The sequence below is a fragment of the Thermobia domestica genome, chromosome 4, assembly GCF_964235325.1.
Source record: "Thermobia domestica chromosome 4, izTheDome1.hap1.1, whole genome shotgun sequence".
Lineage (NCBI taxonomy): Eukaryota > Metazoa > Arthropoda > Insecta > Zygentoma > Lepismatidae > Thermobia > Thermobia domestica.
This window is the reverse complement of record NC_137457.1, coordinates 240,641,911-240,660,347: the sequence shown is the minus strand read 5'-3', so window position 1 is coordinate 240,660,347 and position 18,437 is coordinate 240,641,911. Positions and strand designations below refer to the sequence as shown.

General features: G+C 34.8%; 1 protein-coding gene across 3 annotated transcripts in view; it reads left to right on the top strand.

The window, feature by feature from the left end:
* LOC145683929 (uncharacterized) overlaps window positions 1-18,437 on the top strand; it is a 106,603-nt gene that overhangs the window by 56,771 nt on the left and 31,395 nt on the right. For 2 of the 3 annotated variants that reach the window (XM_081755612.1, XM_081755613.1), the window contains one exon: window positions 13,192-13,230. The exons of the other annotated variant lie outside the window; for it this stretch is intronic. In XM_081755612.1, the coding sequence (XP_081611738.1) occupies window positions 13,192-13,230 (39 nt within the window). The remainder of the gene's footprint in view (window positions 1-13,191; window positions 13,231-18,437) is intronic. 3 annotated transcript variants of the gene reach the window in all.

Below are 18,437 nucleotides of genomic sequence, written 5' to 3'. Positions count from 1 at the left end.
AACTTACTGTTATTCCAATTCTTATGGATGTCAAAACAAGTGTTTTTTTTAGTGATTTTATCGTTTTATACAGGTCTTTAACAGTGTTTTCGAGTGCATCAGTATTTTAGGGAACTAATTAATCAGAAATGCGTTTTTCCCTAAATAATCTTACAGGTTATTTTTCCCAGTGTGGGGGTGTAATGATTCCCACATCACCACACAAGCACATGTTCATAACGACACGTGCTGATATTTACAAACAAGCAGACGATACACTAAGGAGGAAGACACGAAGGAAACCGAAAGAAGACGTCCGCACGAAGGAAACCGAAAGAAGACGAGCCATCCGAAGAGGCACATAAAAGAGGGGCCACGGAGGTACCAGGCATCAGTCTGACCGGTAATCAAATAACTTATATCTGCTCCGAGGTGGCACTGGACTAGGGGTACACCTTTACCTAAACACTATGTCGCACTGGACTAGGGATCTTAACTACAACCAAAAATCTCGCGAAGCTGCTGTGAGCTGACGGGTTTCTTTAGAAGTCTCACCTAAACCTCGCTAGTGCTTGAAAGCTGCCATGAGCTAGAAGGGGCAAAACATCTATCTCCTTCATCAGGTCACTTAGGAGAAAAGGACACTATTGAATTAGTCTTAGTAATTTCAAAAGACATTGTATCTAGAATTTTGTAATAAAATTGGTGAAGGGAAAAAAGAGACCTGGAAAGTTATTTTGACTCTATCTATGAAGACCTTTCATTTTGATAGGCACGGCGGGAGTTTTTTACGGGACGCTCTTTTTATTAACGTTTTAATAGGCACAAAATTAAGTAGGTCAGTACCAAAATTTCTCTAACTTCTATTTTCTTCTTCTTCCTTTTCTTCTTCCTCTTCTTCTTCCAGTCTTACGCTGTGTTAATATATTCGTTGTTGCTCGTGATTCATTAACTAAGTTTCCATAGGAATTAGTAAAAGCATTGGGATATTTCGTACATTTATAACAATATTTTAACAATACTGTGAGACTTGAAATGTTCACTCTCCTTTGTCAATTGAAACCAAAAATTATATAAAAATATAGTAGTACTGGCAGCACCTGATCTCACTTTGGACTTTGACCCGACATTTGACCTCATAGGTCAAGTGTCAATGACCTTGGCCCGGGGTCAATAACCGAGGGGTATTTAGGATCACCCCTCTAGATTTTGGCAGGGGTACCTTGGCCCACCTTCTAAATTTTGGCAGGGGTACATAGGACCACCCCCCTTAAATTTTGGAAATCTCCAAATCTAAATATTTGGAATGGTAGCCTAAGACCATAGTATGTACCTCTATTAGTATTGGGGGTCTACGTCGTTCCCTTTCATGGGTAAAAAATGCCAAAAATTCAAATTTCGGAGGGTTTTGACCTAATTTATCGCCTTTGATGAGATCTTATTACCCTATATAGTTATATGGGCGTATACAAGGGTCCATTAGCTTTCATAAGACATCGTACAGTAATGCACCCCCTTAAAGTTTTGGGAGGGGTACCTTGGCCCACCCCTTAAGATTTGGATATTGCCCAATTTAAGCATTCGGTATCATAGTGCATGACCTCAACATGTTTCATGATAAATTTGGGTGGTCCACCTTGTTCCCTTTTAGGGGTGCAAAATTGCCAAATTTTAATACAACCACGTGTTTGGTTTAGGCCCAATTTATCACTATTGATGAGGTCCTATTACCTTATATGGTTATATGGTCATGTATAGGTGTCCATTCCCTATCATAAAACATAGGTACATTGATGCACCCCTTTTAAATTTTTCGGAGGGGTACCATGGCCAATCCCTTAAATTTTGGAAATTTTCCAATTTAAGCATTCGGTATCATAGTGCATGACCTCAACATGTTTCATGATAAATTTAGGTGGTCCACTTTGTTACCTTTCATGGGTAAAAAATTACCAATATAAAAACATAAGCAATATGTTGTACCACGTGTTTGGTTTTTGGCCCAATTTATCCCCTTTGATGCGGTCTTATTACCTTATATGGTTATATGGTCATGTATATAGGTTCATTTCCTATCATAAGACACATCGTTCCCTTTCATGGGTAAAGAACTACCAAAATTCAAATTTCGGAGGTTATTGACCCCTTTGATAAGGATTTAGCACGTTATATGCGTATACGCAGAGGTTTATTACCTTTATATGTTTATGTTCCCTTTTAAATTTGGGAATTATCAAATAACATAATTTGGTAAACGTTTTCTAGGACCCATTGTAAATGTTGGTGTTCCTGTTATGGCCAAATATTAAAATTTTAAAAGGTTATTGATCTACTTTATTTTTTGATACGGCTATATAATTGAATGAGTACAGGATTTATTACTTTTTCATAAGACACAGGTGTATTTATGTACCAATCTTAAATTTTGGGAGGGGTACATTTCTTATTGTTAAATTAATAATTGGTAATTGTTCTTAGAATGGGGTGGTATCTCTTTGGGTAAATCATTGTCAAATATGAGTATGGTCACGTGATCTGTTATTGACATATGATGGGATTAGGTGTCCAGGACATTGGTACATTTAAACTTTGTAGGATGATTTGAGGATTGTCAAAATGAAATTACGTCATTGGTTTTGATTATTCCTGCCAAATATAAGTGTAAGCAACACGATGTACCATGTGATTGACCTTGATAAGGTAGTGTACAGGGATTCATTTCCTTTTAAAATTCGTTTAAGTTATCAAATAACACGTTTCTAGACAACAGTTGGTTCTGCTAAGATAAATAATTGACCTATTTGAGACCTAACTACAACATGTAATTATATGATTAATTCTAAGACTTAGGTATATCGAGAGATGTACATAGGACCATCCTTTAAATTTGGGAATTGTCATAAACAAAATTTTATTATGAGTTGCGAAATTTGATACCATACTTATAACTTTAGTTAAGCTCATAGTCTATCATTGGTGGTGCTTGAATTAAGCTTGAGTTTTCAGAAATCTGATAGGTACCTTATTGAATCTTATGACTTATAGACGAAAGACAATACATGCTACAACACTTCGAAATTTAATCACAAGGTGATGTAATCTGACACTGGCAAAGTTATTGTTGATTCAATTTGATTGGCTGATCACTATCTTTCATGCAATCTGATTGGTTGATCACTATCTTTCGTGCAATTTGATTGGCTGATAATTTTCAAATCTTTGCTGCATTCAGTTTTAAGTTTTGTTTAACATTTAAAAACCTTGCTTTGAACACTTTTGTTCATCATTTTCTACTCACTGATAAATATGATTAAAACCGTTTATTTGTTAATCGAATAGTTAAAACCGGATAATGTTTGACGGTTAACAGTGAAACGTGAAATTATTTTAGTTGAAATTTTTGATTTGAAAATTTTTTCGTTTGAAACATTTTGTTTGAAAATTTTTGTTCGTTTGAATGTTTTGTTTCAGAATTTTGTTTGAATTTTTGACAACTTTTGTTCCAAAATATTGTTTGAAATTTTTGTTTGAAAATTTTTCATTTGAAATATTTTTGTAATTTTTTTTCAAAATTTTTGGTTTCAAAAATTTTTGAAAATTTTTGTTTGAAAATTTTTGTTTGAAATTTTTGTTTGTAAAATTTTTTGTTTTAAAATTTTTGATTGAAATTTTTTTCAAAATTTTGTTTGAAATTTTTTCGTTTAAAATTTGTGAACTGTTTTTTGTTTTAAATTTTTTCGTTTCAAAACTGAAATTTTTGTTTTAAATTTTAGTTTAAAAAAATTTCTTCGAATTTTTTTGTTTAAAAAGTTTTGTTTGAACATTTTTTCGAAATTTTCGTTTGAAATTTTTCTTTGGAAAATTTTGGTTTCAAATTTTTAAGTTTGTTAAGATGATAGGACCTTATCAATGGTGATAAATTGGTCCAAAACCAAACACGTGGTTGTACTGAAATTTGGTAATTTTGTACCCCTAAAAGGGAACAAGGTGGACCACCCAAATTTATAGTGATCTATATTAGGGTTCTATACTATAATACCAAATGTTTAATTGGGCAATTTCCAAAATTAAAGGGGTGAGCTAAAGTACCCTTTCCAAAAATTTAAAGTGGTGCATAAATGTACCTATGTTTTATAATAGGGGATGGACACTTATACATGACCATATAACCATATAAGGTAATAGGACCTCATCAAAGGGGATAAATTAGTTCAAAAACCAAACACGTGGTACAACGTATTGTTTACGTTTATATTTTGGCAATTTTGTACCCCTAAAGGGAACGAGGTATACCACCCAAATTTATAGTGATCTGTATTAGGGTTCTATACTATAATACCAAACGTTTAATTGGGCAATTTTCAACATTAAAAAGGGTGGGCCAAAGTATCCCTCCCAAAAATTTAAAGGGGTGCATCAATATACCCATGTCTTATGATACTGAATGGACCAATATACATGACCATATAACCATATAAGGTAATAGGACCTCATCAAAGGGGATAAATTAGGTCAAAAAACAAACACGTGGTACAACGTATTGTTTACGTTTATATTTTGGCAATTTTGTACCCCTAAAGGGAAGAAGGTATACCACCCAAATTTATAGTGATCTATATTAGGGTCCTATACTATTATACCAAATGTATGAAATGGACGATTTCCAAAATTTAAGGGGTGGACCAAGGTACCCCTCCCAAATTTTTAAAGGGGTGCACAAATGTACCTATATCTTACGATAGGAAATGGACACCTGTATACGCCCATATAACTATATAAAGTAAGAGGACCTCATCCAATGGAATAAAATGAGCCAAAAACAAACACGCGGTTGTACTAAAATTTGGCAATTTTGTACCCATGAAAGAGAACGAGGTGGACCACCCAAATTTATAGTGATACATACTAGGGTTCTATACTATTATACCAAATGTTTAAATTGGGCAATTTCCAAAATTTAAGGGGTGGGCCAAGGTACCCCTTCCAAAAAATTTAAAGGGGTGCATTCATATACCCATGTCTTGTGAAAGGTAATGGACCCCTGCATATGCCCATATAACCATATAGAGTAATAACACCTCATCAAAGGCGATAAATTAGGTCAAAAACCTCCGAAATTTAAATTCTTTGCAGTTTTTTACCCATGAAAGGGAACGAAATAGTCCCCCAATACTACTAGAGGGACACACTATGGTCCTAGGCTACCATACCAAATTTTTAGATTTAACAATTTCCAAAATTTAAGGGGGGTGGTCCTATGTACCCCTGCCAAAATTTAGGGGGTGGGCCAAGGTACCCCTGCCAAAATCTATAGGGGGTGGTCCTAGGTACCCCTCGGTCATTGACCCCGGGCCAAGGTCATTGACCTTTGACCTATGACGTCAGAAATGTCGGGGTCAAAGTCCAAAGTTAGATCAGGTCATGCCAGTACTACTGATATGTTGGTTGATTTTTGAAAACTTATTATCCTTTCTGATGCTGTTTTCTACGTTTTATATCAACAAGTCTTATTAACCCAATCAAACATGTAATATGATCTCGTTTTGAGGTTTGCATCGGTTCAGTCTAAAAGGTGTGTGATCTATTATGAGGATGGGTTGTTGAAAACTTAAGGACACTTTTGTAAACAATCGCTACACTCAAGTTGGAATCCGAAGCTAGGAGTGATTCAGATTGTTTAAAAGATCAAGGCACCGAACGTTAAAATATCAAATTTGTCTTCAAACCTATCTTATATATAAGTTATGTTTTACAAATATGGCTGCAAGTGCTATACAGATGGTTAGCAAATTTCGTATTCGGAGCATAATGTTTTTAAGCGTCCGCCGTAGATAAACTATAATCCTCAAATAAGTGAGTTACTAGCACGGCGACGCTAGTAAGTGATGTACGCGGTGACTGATGTACAAAAGGAAAGGAAGAAGAGAATGAGAAGAAAGAGACGGAAGACTGGAAGGAGAAGAAGAGGAAAGTATAATATGGTTGAGGCTTGAGAGTATGGGGTTAAAGGCGGAAGTTATAAGATGAGTGCTTAAGTGTATTGGAGTCATTTCTAGGTACAGAAAAGGAAGCAAGAGGTTACAAGAGGCACTAAGGGAGAAGTGAAGAAAGAGAAGAATAGGAGGGAATGATGGAGAAAGAGGAGTAATATATGAGGGCGCCTAGTATCAAAATCTGCCACATCCATTTCGCTTTCGCTTTCGTGTCGAGTAATCTCGCAAAAGGTGCAGTGAAGCTCCATATACACGCGTACAAAATCCTATATTTGAAATGTTTTTTTTTAATTTTTATGAAATATTAAGCCTTTAAACAAAATTCTATTTCCATGGAATTCCTTTAGATCAAACATATAACAAGATATCGCCTATAACCCAATTCCGGTAAAATGGATTTGGTGGTTTTTGATGGTAGGCGCCTCATATAGGATGCAGTGGAGTGAGTGTGATATGTATTGTATTCGGGAAATGTTAAAGAGATTAAAAGAGCGAATAAAACAACATAAGGACCACGTTAGGTTGGAGAGAGACAGAAATGCAGTCTACAAGCAGGAAAAGAACTCGGGATATTCAGTTAATTTTTGGAGAAGTGAAAGTCCTGGTCGAAGAGTCGAGAAAGTTAGCCATAAAATGGGAAGAAGCAAGGTTTATTGAAATAAAAGACGATAGAATTATGAACTGGAACTCTTGGCTTAAAATTGATTAACACTGAAATAAGTTATTAAAGAGTCTCGAATAATTATTAAGTTACTTGTACAGGTTTACTTTCGTAAATTTAGTATTATTTGTTTATTTATTTGTAATTTATATTATATTATTAGCTTTCATATTTAAAAAGTTAATTGTAAAGCTTATTTTGCTAATTAGATTAGGCCCAGTTTTTTCAGAAATGAATGTATATGATTGTCAACAAAGAGTAAGGGATAAAGACTTTTGTTTCTGATTTTATGTGTTAGTGTGTGATGTAAGGGGCTTCGCTGTTTGTAGATTTAAGTAGCCAACCAGGATTCGTGGATTTTTCGATTTCTCTTATATACATATTCTGTCACTACTTGTATATTTGTTCTTACCTCAAAATTTAAAACTTTACTCTGCTCATAGTGTCTGATGAAGCCATAGTGAACAGTTGGTGACACTGACGTTAATAGTTTTTTTCCAATAAACGTATCATTTTGCTCAGTGATTTGTTTAAATCAAATTTACGTATACTAAAAGCAAAGGTCAAACAGTGGAAAACATTATTGAAAGCTATTGCACAATGAAGATGTTCTGAGATATTTTCTTGTATAATTCTTTAATTTAGTACAAAAAACTTGTATCAGCTTTGGCTACAGAATTTTTTAAAGCTTGTAGCGCCAATAACTAACTAACTAAATAATTCTATGACCTATGAAACCCGGGGGTTCAATGCCGCGTTTACAAAAACTTCCCATTGATTTCTATCATTAGCGAACTGGTCCCACTTTCTAATTTGTATTCCTATTTCTGCGAGATGATTGGGAACTATTGCTGTCGTAATTCGAATGTTCAGTTCCAGACATCAGTTGCAAACTAGTATGTAACCGGTCGAAAGCAGTTTAAAGTTTGTGTAAAATGTATTATATAAAATCGAATGTAATAAGTGTACTTTAACTTGATGGATGCAAAAGGTTGTAATTACCATTCTTTAAAATAGCTGGTGAGTTGAAAAACTATTATATTTGTTATATGATTGAGATTAATATTTATGTACTTCTATTACGTGCAGATTGAAATTGAATGTAAAGCAAATCTGTGTGGATCAAATGGTTATTGGACTTGAGGAAATGTATACTATATTATTAATTAGTCATTTATAGTACTATTATATACTTATTGAATTCACCCAGAGATATATTTTAACTAATTCAGTTATTGTTAAGAATTTCTATCCTCAAGTTTTGCAATTTTATAAACAGTTTTCTAGAAATCACATTTTCTTTTTCGCAGATTCTCTTAACAGTGATAGATATTAGGATAATTATTATCTTCATCTTATTACAAGGTGCTTCAGCTAACCGAAAACATTTAATTGAAATTAAATGTGGAGAATGTTCTAAATTAGATTTGCATTCCTGACCGGTAACAGTGGTATTAATCTTAAATAGGTCACTCTCATGTTTCAAAGGAAAACACTTCTCTCACAAAAGAGAGGTTACTAAGCGACGTGCTAAGTGAGATGTTACCTAAGGTGCTGTAAGCAAAATTCTTAAACTCAAGAACGAAGCCGGTTCTGTTTCTCCAGGTATGAATGGTAAACACGGTTGAAACGCGCAAGAGCCGCTAAGGATGACTCTTATTTGTTACAGGTCAGTAAAATTTATTCACAGTAGAATAGTTCTAACCTGCAAAACGATCTTGCTCGTGCAGGAACTCATATTCACAATTCAACTATTTGTCGGCGTTTGTCGAAAATGGTCATAAAGCAGGAAGGTCAATTAAGAAACAATATTGTAAAGGTCATGATAAAGAAACATCTTCAGTGAGTAAGAAAATGCAGAAAATGGACAAACAGAGACTAGTTCACTGATGAGAGCCACTTTCTGGTTCAACACATTCGTCGGACGATTGGCGAACACTTTCACTGAAACGTTTCACCAAATAGTAAAATCCTACTGTGGGCAGGGAGCACTTGTCTCCAGTCTTTAAAGATTATGAATAGTAACTTGTACATCTATGCTTTACAGTCCAGAGTCTTTCAGAACTCATCAACTTCAATGGGATGAATCTGCTATTTTCCGGTAAGACTTGGTACCATGTCACATGTCTAAAGGAATCAAATAAGTTTTTGCAGGTGTTGTTATTTGAATGAACTGAAGAATTGAGAATATGTTCTGCGTCGATTTGTCACTTCTGATTAAAAAGTAATCTACTGCGAATAGTACTCAGTGGTTGGATTGTGATCAAAATACAGGTTGGCTTCAAAACCCACCTCCAGGAAGAGGAAGTTGCTCTTGTGATGATTGATTTTGATATTACCCGTCATGTCATTTTGCTTTTTTTTTATCGAAGTTAAAGTGTTACTGCGGATTGGTACCGTGACATTCACTACAAACTTTCGACAATCATCCAGGAATATATAATATACGTGATGTCTTCATTTTGAACGACAATATACACCTGCATGTTACTCTGTGGACGGTGCAGACTCTTCGGTGGTTACAGTATTAAACACTTCCTCACCTACAGTGCTTTCCTGACCTCTCTCCCACCGAATATGACCAATTCCGGCATCTCAAATCCTCCTTGACACTAATAAACTTCTTTGATGACCTGGCAGTGCAGAGTGCGGTTGAGGATTCTTCACAATGCTGACTATAGACTTCTTCCATCATGGAGTTTAGTCATTACTTGAGCTATATCAGAAATATGTGGCTTTCGACAAGACAATCTAGGAGTAAATCGTAATAAAAAATAAAGTAATATTCTTGATAGTATCAAAAACAAATACGAAAATGGATATAAAAAATAATATCATTGAGAAGAAGACATTTGATGGGAAGAAGGGAATACAGTTACCATAAATATTGATGAAAATATACTCTTGTAATTTTGACGAAATAGACTGTTAGTATATTGGTTAATTGATTTCTATAGGCAATCTCGATATTTGGTGCAGGATGTCTTAAGAGAGCGTAACAGTTATGGAAATAAATACCTTCCAGTTAAATATTTCGCAAACAGTTATGAAAATTCGATTCAAACCGAATATAAGTGTGTTATCGACTTTTTAAAATACCATGCAATAATTATATGAATACGGGGTTCTTGAGATGCTTGTTGGGTCACAATTAAGGACTGTATTTTATATAATGAAGATACATGCGTACAAATACGTACCTGTAAAATGTCAGAAAAAAACACACAAGTTAAATTGTGACTGTTTCAGGTGTCCAATGTGCTCTCTTCAGCCAACCCTGCAGTTATCCATCTGGTAGTCCATTTTCTGGTATGCGAAACAGTGTAGATTGGTTGAGTACTAACTTAGTTCGTCAATTGTACGTGGTAATGGAGAGTATTATGCTGTTTCTTTAATGAAAGCCCCAGAAAAAAAAATAATGAGAAAGCTTCGGAGAACGTGGCTACCATGTAGGAAGTGTGTCATTATTACCACTTCCGCACCCAATCCAACGATCTGATGGTTTACTGCCCGAAAATAACCCGGAGTGATTTTCCGTGCCCCAAATACGCACATTGTGTATGTTTACTTTTCCACTTAAATAGAGAGCCACTCTTCTGTTGAAAAATGATGGTTAGTACTTCCAATGAGCACTTGAATATCAGTGCAGAAATTTCCTGTCAGGATGGTTGTCGCGTGTTAGCATCTCAGTGAGATATGCAGGATATGGTTTCATGCATAGACGTTTACGCAGAATACTCCATAATATTCTGGGTGGAATTTCAAATGAACTGATTCCAGCAGCAATCAATTTCTTTGGAATCCATAAGCAGGTTGCACCAACTTACTCCACTACATGTTCAAATATTGAAATCTACCTCTACTTTTCTACTTGCAAATGCAACCCTTTCCTTGAACTATGCATACCATCTTCTAATGTAAATATCAGACTATGCATCTTTTCCATACCACGTACGGATGCCGTAAAATTATACATATCTCGTTGTAGGATATTAAAGTGTCTGATGAAGGATATGTTAGATATCCGAAACTGTAACACATTATATTTAAAATACAGTGTGTTTTGAAGCTTTGGTCAGTGTTTCTTTTGGTATAATATTCAATCCAAAGCCATGGATAGTGTTGTCATAGGATATTCAAGGTCACAAAAACATTTTCATTAGTAATATCAATCATACTACGCAACTGCAAAACTGACGCCTAGCGGAAGAAACAGAAAACAAATGCATTGAAACAAATGAACAAAATCCTGTTTATTTATGATACACTTACATAGGTTCAAGTTAACTGAAAATGAAATGAAATGAAATCTTTGAGTTTTACGTCCCACGCTTATGCCGGTTAGGCTAAAGAAGACGGTGATCATGAGTAATGAATGAAATGTTGGAAAGAAGAAAGTGGGAGGAAACAGAAGAACCCCGAGGAAACCCCCACACACTGCGTTTGTCCACCACAAAGTTTACTTGGCGGGGACTGGGATCGAACCCAGGACCCCAAGCACCAGAGGTGAAAGGTCTACCACTGAGCCACCGCGGCCCCCTCAAGTTACCTGTGTAGATCACCTAGATCTAATGAAACAATGACGAAACCACAACAATCATTTAAAAAAAACCTTGTACTAATATCCTGTATTTAAACATGTGTGCAAAATTGTACATGTAAACCATAGAAACGTTTATTATTGAGGAAACCAATTGTGATGGTTGGTGTAAACAAGCTAGCATTTCACCTGTTCCGGTTCAGAACAGAGTAGAATAAAGCAGATTGTTCCACAGTATACTATGGAAGTAGGTCCTTGCGGAACAAGTGCTTTAGTGACGGAAGGTATGTATGTAAAGGAAGACATGTGCTAACATAACGCTCCAACTTTACTAGCTGGTCACTACAAACTAGCTTTGGAACTGAATTTGATTTCCTAAAATTATATGTTTAGGATTACGTATATGTTTTACGCATATGTAAATACCCAAATTACTTCCAGTAAGGAGGTATTGTAGAAAATTTTTGGTTTCGTTTAGAAGTGCCACACGTCAGTTGGACATTTGCTTATATTGAAATAATAAAATACAAAATTGTTTCAATTGTTCTCATCTTTTCTAAATTTATAAATAATTCCATTAACTTACTTCTATTATACCTTAAACACGCTTTTATGGGCATATTCTGAGTGAAACAGTATTGCTTCCACCACAGACACACAGGATGTCGCAAAATTTTGGACAAGCAATACAAATATGTTTACATCATTCGCATCTTTTCTGCAATTTCCACAATTCACGGGTCCAAAGCAGTGGAAACAATTCATTTATTTAGTCTGAAAATTCGTATTGGTATACGACTCCAGTAGATTCATCCCCTAAGATCACATTCCATTTTATTCTATGATCATATTTGCTGGCCCAAATGCCTTTCATCCAGTGGCTATGCAACTAACTACTCTGGACGTATACCGCCTTATGCAGAGTCGTTTTGACGTAAGATCACCGTCATACTAATGGCTTGACTACTGCAACAAACATATATTAGTCGAAATCTTTGATATGGCGCTAATCACATGTCGGAACGTCTCTGCATAAGGCCCATAGAGGTTAAAATTATATCAACATACTACCTTGATCAAAAAATTCCCGGAATCACCACCGTGTGGCGTTCATAGTCACCTGATTTGACTTTCTTATTTTATGGGTTGCCACACCTGTCAGCGATATTACCTCTCAATTTGAACATTTTAGTTTGCTATTAGTGTAAGTGACGCAGGGTTGGATACATCTGTTTGGGTCCATGTTTCGATTTTTGCAATGGAGTTAATTTTGCAACAACGAGTGAGTATTAATTATGCTTTAAAAACGGATTCAATGGTTCAAGGAACTTGAAAAGTGTTTCGGCAATGATGCCCTAAACAAAACAGCAATTTACCAGTGGCGAGCGCCCAATGAACCAAGATTGAAAAAAAAAGAAACACGTCGTAAAGTCGAAAAAGATGGTGCTCACAGTTTTCATAGGTTACAATGGTAGTGTATATCATAAATTACTGCCAGAAAGTCACAGTCAACAAAGAATATTATTTAGACGTCATGAAGCGTTTGCGAGAAGCAATTCGCCTAAAAAGAAAATATATCTAAAAGAAAAAAAAAACAACTCATGAATTTTCCACTATGACAACGGAGCGTCGACCAATGCTATCATTATCCGCGAGTTTCTCACCAAAAATGAAACGAATACCATTCCGCAGACACCGAATTTACCGGGTTGAGCTCCGTGTGTCTTTTTCGTGTTTGATCTACTGAAGAAACCATTACAGGGAACACGTTTTAGCAGCCGAGAGGAGATAATACGAAAATCGACGACGCATCTGACGGACATACCAAAAATCGAGTACCAGATATGTTTTGAAAACTGGATCAAACATAGGCATAAGTGCGTTGAAGTCGATGGGGATTACTTCGAAGGAGACAACATCAATTTTCAGGAATAAACTTGTATTTTTAATTTTGTAATTAAATTCCGGGAACTTTATGATCAAGGTAGTATTAGTTAAATTTTTATTTTATATTCCAGGGATAATCAATGGTAGAAGATCCGCAAGTTCCTCAAGAGGTAAGTATTAATGAGCATAAGAAAAATAATTATCATTTTCTGATTCATACAGATCTCGTGAGTAAAGAGTATTTTAGTTTGTAAAAGAATATAAAGGTTACGTTAGGAGTTATAAGAAGTAAATGCGGGATAAATAACTCTCATATATATATCTTTTGTTGGATTATGGAGGTATCTGGGAGATAATTAAAGTCATTTAGTGGGGCCCTAATGGCACTGGGAGAGTGTACAATAGTGGAAACCCCTGGATAAATGTTGCCGCAAGTCTTTGATCTTTTACTGCTGATTTGGATTGTCCTTCCCTGCTTGTTATGGATAGGAGGGTTTATAATATCATTAAGATGAGAAAAAAGTCGAAACATAATAATAATGGAAAATAAAGAAAATTTTAAAAATCAACCAAATTCATTTTCAGACATTCTTTCCTTGACTCATTCACATTAAATTGCCACGCATGATGTGATAACGAAGTAATGGTGACGCTGTATAGCTCTAGTATTCCATTTAGAAATAGAAATTATAAGTGAAATAAAATTTTATATCAGCTTTATGAAAGTTCCGATATGCTTTTTTTGTGGTACTTTATCAGATGGACTTGACGCTGTGACATTACAAAGCGAATGAAATAAACATGTTCTCTCCTCGCCGTTCGAGTCTCAAATGGTAGAAGATCGTTCTTTCTTTCTTTTACAGTTTTGGATTATGGTGTTTCACCTGCCCTTTGCCTCTTCTTTTTATTCTTCTCTTTGAAAGAGGAAAAAATACTAAATGAAAAATGTCTGCTTTGATATTTTGGGTCGTTAAGTTTTATTGATTTCATCTTTAGATTCGTTCATGTTAAGCTATCTTGAAAGGTTTATTATCACTTTATCCCACAGGGCCTCTTGCATCCTTTTATTCTTAATTAGATAATACATAGTATGCAGAGTCGTAGCTAGAGATTTCGGCGCCCGGAGCGAAGTAGAATTTGGCGCCCCTACACTCATCTTACTAAATTTCCCTATTTTACGATCAAAGGATTCATTATATTTGAGTCAAAAGTTTTCTTGCAGGCTTTATATCTGAGAACTACATATAGTGCAGCCAAACCCAAACTATCACTTGGGGGGCGCGGTGGCTTAGTGGTAGAGCGTTTACCTCCGGTGCTTGGGGTCCCTGGTTCGATCCCAGTTCGCGCCGTGTGGACTTTGTGGTGGACAAACACCGTGATTGTGGGTTTTCTCGGGGTTCTTCCGTTTACTACCACTTTCTTCATTCCACCATTTTCACTCATCTCTCATCATCACCGTCTCCTTTAGTCTAACTAGCATAAACGTGGGATGTAAAACTTAAAGATTCCAAACTATTACTTAACTCACTATGACGTGCTTCTTCCGTAAAAAGTACGAAAACTCCATTTAGGGGAAGTACAAAAATTTTGTGGCCCCTGATGCAAAAACTAATTATTGACCAAGATCGCAATATTTTGATGCATTTTTTGATCATTCTTGGAGAAGAAACGTTCTTAGAGTTTTCGCCATCAGCTTCTTCAGCATCTCCTGTACTGTCGGATTCTTCCCCATCTTCTTCATGGTTGGCCAATTTAGGTTGCGGAAATGCAGTGAATTGTGTGGATTCTGAATGTATCAAGGAATCCAAGAACAAATGGAACTCGGAACATAGTGTACTATATGGAGCATGTTATCCTTGTGACGATAGTAAGTAGGTTAACGTGTGTTATTTTGAGACTGTGAAAGTTTGGGGATACAACCATTATGGTTACCAGTGAACCAGGACTCTGAATATGACATTTTTCGTATTTATGTTAAATCCTGTATGATCTATAGGCTACTATTATGATGACATTTACGAATACATAAATTTAAGAATACATTACAATGATTTGATGTACCACCTGGAATTCATGAATCGCTTGGAAAAGATATAAATCCCTAGAGACATGTTTCTAGAGTTTCAAAAACAGTGAACATTGTGAGTTATGTATGCAAATTGATATTTGTAAAAAATATATATACCTAGCTATAATGACTGATTGAATTCATTGAATTTGTTTCTGTATTAGTGAACTGTATATTCAATTATAACAACTATACATTATATTTTGTTGAAAATATTTCTCTATTTAACATAAACTGTGTTGCGAAAATTACTTTAATCATCAGAATGTTGATGAGATGACATATAAGAATTTTGTTGAGATGTTTTGGTTCATTGTAAAATTATCTTCAGCATGGTATGGTTGGTATTGAATTGTATGTAATGTGTTGAATGGTAAGGAATTATAAATATTTTATATGAATTAAAACAGAATATTTTAATCTTCAAAATGGAAACAACTTCAAAACACGTATATTGATATACTTGTATATTATTTGATATTCATAATATCAGCTGCGGTAGTACATATACGTGCTAACAGATGTCCTATTTATTTCTCCATAATTTCTACTGGTACTTCCTAACTCTAGTCGAATCTCTCTTCATTTTGCCGGGGTAACGTCACTACTTTTTATATAAAGTTTTTATGTAACCTGAAGTAAAACAACAAGTTCTTACTTGTACACCTTGCACACCACGCATCTCTCTGTATAAGACCATTATTATGTTTAAAATTTGTCTTATTGAAAAATTTTAAAGATTTTTGTTAAGAATTATTGCGCCATATGAAACGGAGAAAATAGTACAAAATATCTGCATTGTAGATAACTTTTTCTTACATAAGGTAAAATGTATATCTCCCTGTTTTTACTTTGAAAATGTTTGAGTTTCTTTGGTATGGACATCTCTAATCTGTCAAAATAAAACTCGCAATAGTGTTCGTAGATGTACAGTCAGTGAGAAACGTTCTCTCTGTTTGATGGAATTAGTTTAACTTCAGAATGGAAGGACAATTTGAGTACAGTTTGAGTACAAATAAAAAGAACGTGATTCTCTGTACGTTCCAGAAATACCACAGTTATTCCCAAAATAAATTTTACCAAACGGGAAGAAATTTAGTCACTGACTGTACCTACACATCCAGTGCACAGAAGTAGAACCAAATATATATTTAAATTTATTGTTTCGCACTTGGTACTTGAAAAATGTCAAGTATTTTATCAATAGGATAAATGACAGTAACACTTTCTCTGGATGCAGTATCATCAAATTAGAAATTTCACGATATCCGTCGGATCTACGTTTTATGTTTTACTCAGTACACACTTGTACTTTAATCACTGTACATAAACTCTTCCAGTGAACTTACGCACAAAGGTAGAATACTAACTTATTTTTCTGTGAAATTATATACTTGGAATTTGAATGGAATTAAATTTCAGAAGGAGAATTATTTTAAATAATACGAACATTAAAAATAATGAGTATTGCCAAACGCTAATAAGAACATTCTATATAATAAAATTATGACAGAAGAAATCTTATGACGTACAAATACTTCTGATGTATGTGTGTAAACATTTAAATTTTAGCACTTATTATTTTATTCAAATATTTTACAATTTTAGTGACATGAAACGTTTTAGCACATGGAAAAATAGTTTTATTCGAAAAGGAATTTTGTACTGGTTTGAAAAGAAAGTACTTTCTTCCGGCTAATTTATTAGAACACTAATAAGTGCTATAACAATAAGACTGTTTTATTTTACTACTTGAAAAGTTACTAACGAGTAATAGCACAAGGCTAGTAACAATATAAAATGAGGGAAATATGAAGTTTTGACGAAATATCAAAGAATGAACTTGTAGAAAGTAAAAAAGTAATAAATATAAAAAAGCAAAAAGTAAAAAATAGTAAAAGTAAAGAAAAGTAAAGTAATAATATCAATGTTGTGAACATTATAACTTATATTGCTAGGTTTTGAGAACTCACGCTGATTTTTTTTAATGTTATATCAAATCAAGAGTCACCAAAGAGCTGTCTGAAAATGCCCGGACTGAAATTTCAAATATTTAATATTTAACTTGGTTTTTGCTTTCTATAATCATTTATCAATTGTTTTAGAGTCTGAATATTGTAAGCCTGCCTGGCCTCAAGAAAGGGAAAGAAAAGTACAAAAACTAGCAATGAAAGATATTTATAAATGTTTTCCATCATTTTATTTCCACATTCCGTTTTCCACCAGGAGCTTCAGTGCATAGGTGTTGTGCATTGACTTTTCACGATTAATTTTATTATAGTCGTTAATTTCTTATCAGCTCCTTTAGTATATAAGGCACATCCGTGGGATGTAAATTTCAAAAATAAAGAAAATATATGAATGTTTGCATTACCTTTATCCATTGTAATTTTTTTTTAGGAAGTGGAGGGACGCCATAGATATTTTTGGAAGTGGGTGGGCGACATCCCTTGCGTTTCCCCTTACTTTTATCCCTGTCTGTACTTAATATTAAACTTGCACATTCCTTTGGAAAAACATCATGAATAACTAGTACCTGCCACTAAGAATTTGTATTAGGGTTTATTATTTGCTATGAGCAAAGCTTTACGCGGTATACTGTATGCGATATTTAGACAAGTAACGCATAACTTACAGTAATAACCTGGCATCCGACCAATGGAGTTTCGGGTTAACTGAGGAGTCCCTAAGACAAAAAATCGAGGAAAAGAAACGCCACAGTGAAGGGGTTGCGTTTTCAATAGCGCCCATTGTAGTGTACGAGTAGAAGTAGACGCGACGCGGCCATTGATATGAATTAATAATAATACGAAAAAAGTTCAAAAGAAATGCAGACAGGTCAAATATCCGACTCCAGGATCACTACCATAAAGCTCTAACACTCGCAGTTATCGAGCCGCTCTCGCTATTTTATTCGGAAAATCTGATAATTTCTTCTCTAGTTTTTCTCCCTTATAACAATTCTTTACCCCCGCGCGTAGTTCTGTTACAGCTCTGTAACCACATGTACTGCTGTCAGCAATCACCTTCGACACTTCTGGACTTGTTTATTACATATTTTTTTTTTTAAATGTTGTTCTATAAATGTTTTTGTACCTTTCTCTTCTCTGTGTTTTATATTTTTAGTTTTTAAGTACCACTAGAACAATTGAACGTGATGTATAGCAATTAATATAGGCACTTATTATAGAGTACCTTACGCCTTTACTGGCGTATGTACAGTACTGTCCTTCATCTTGCAGAAAGCTTGAACCGGGTCCTGGTTATTCGAGATTAATGAGGACCACATTAGATCGAACAATCCGGACT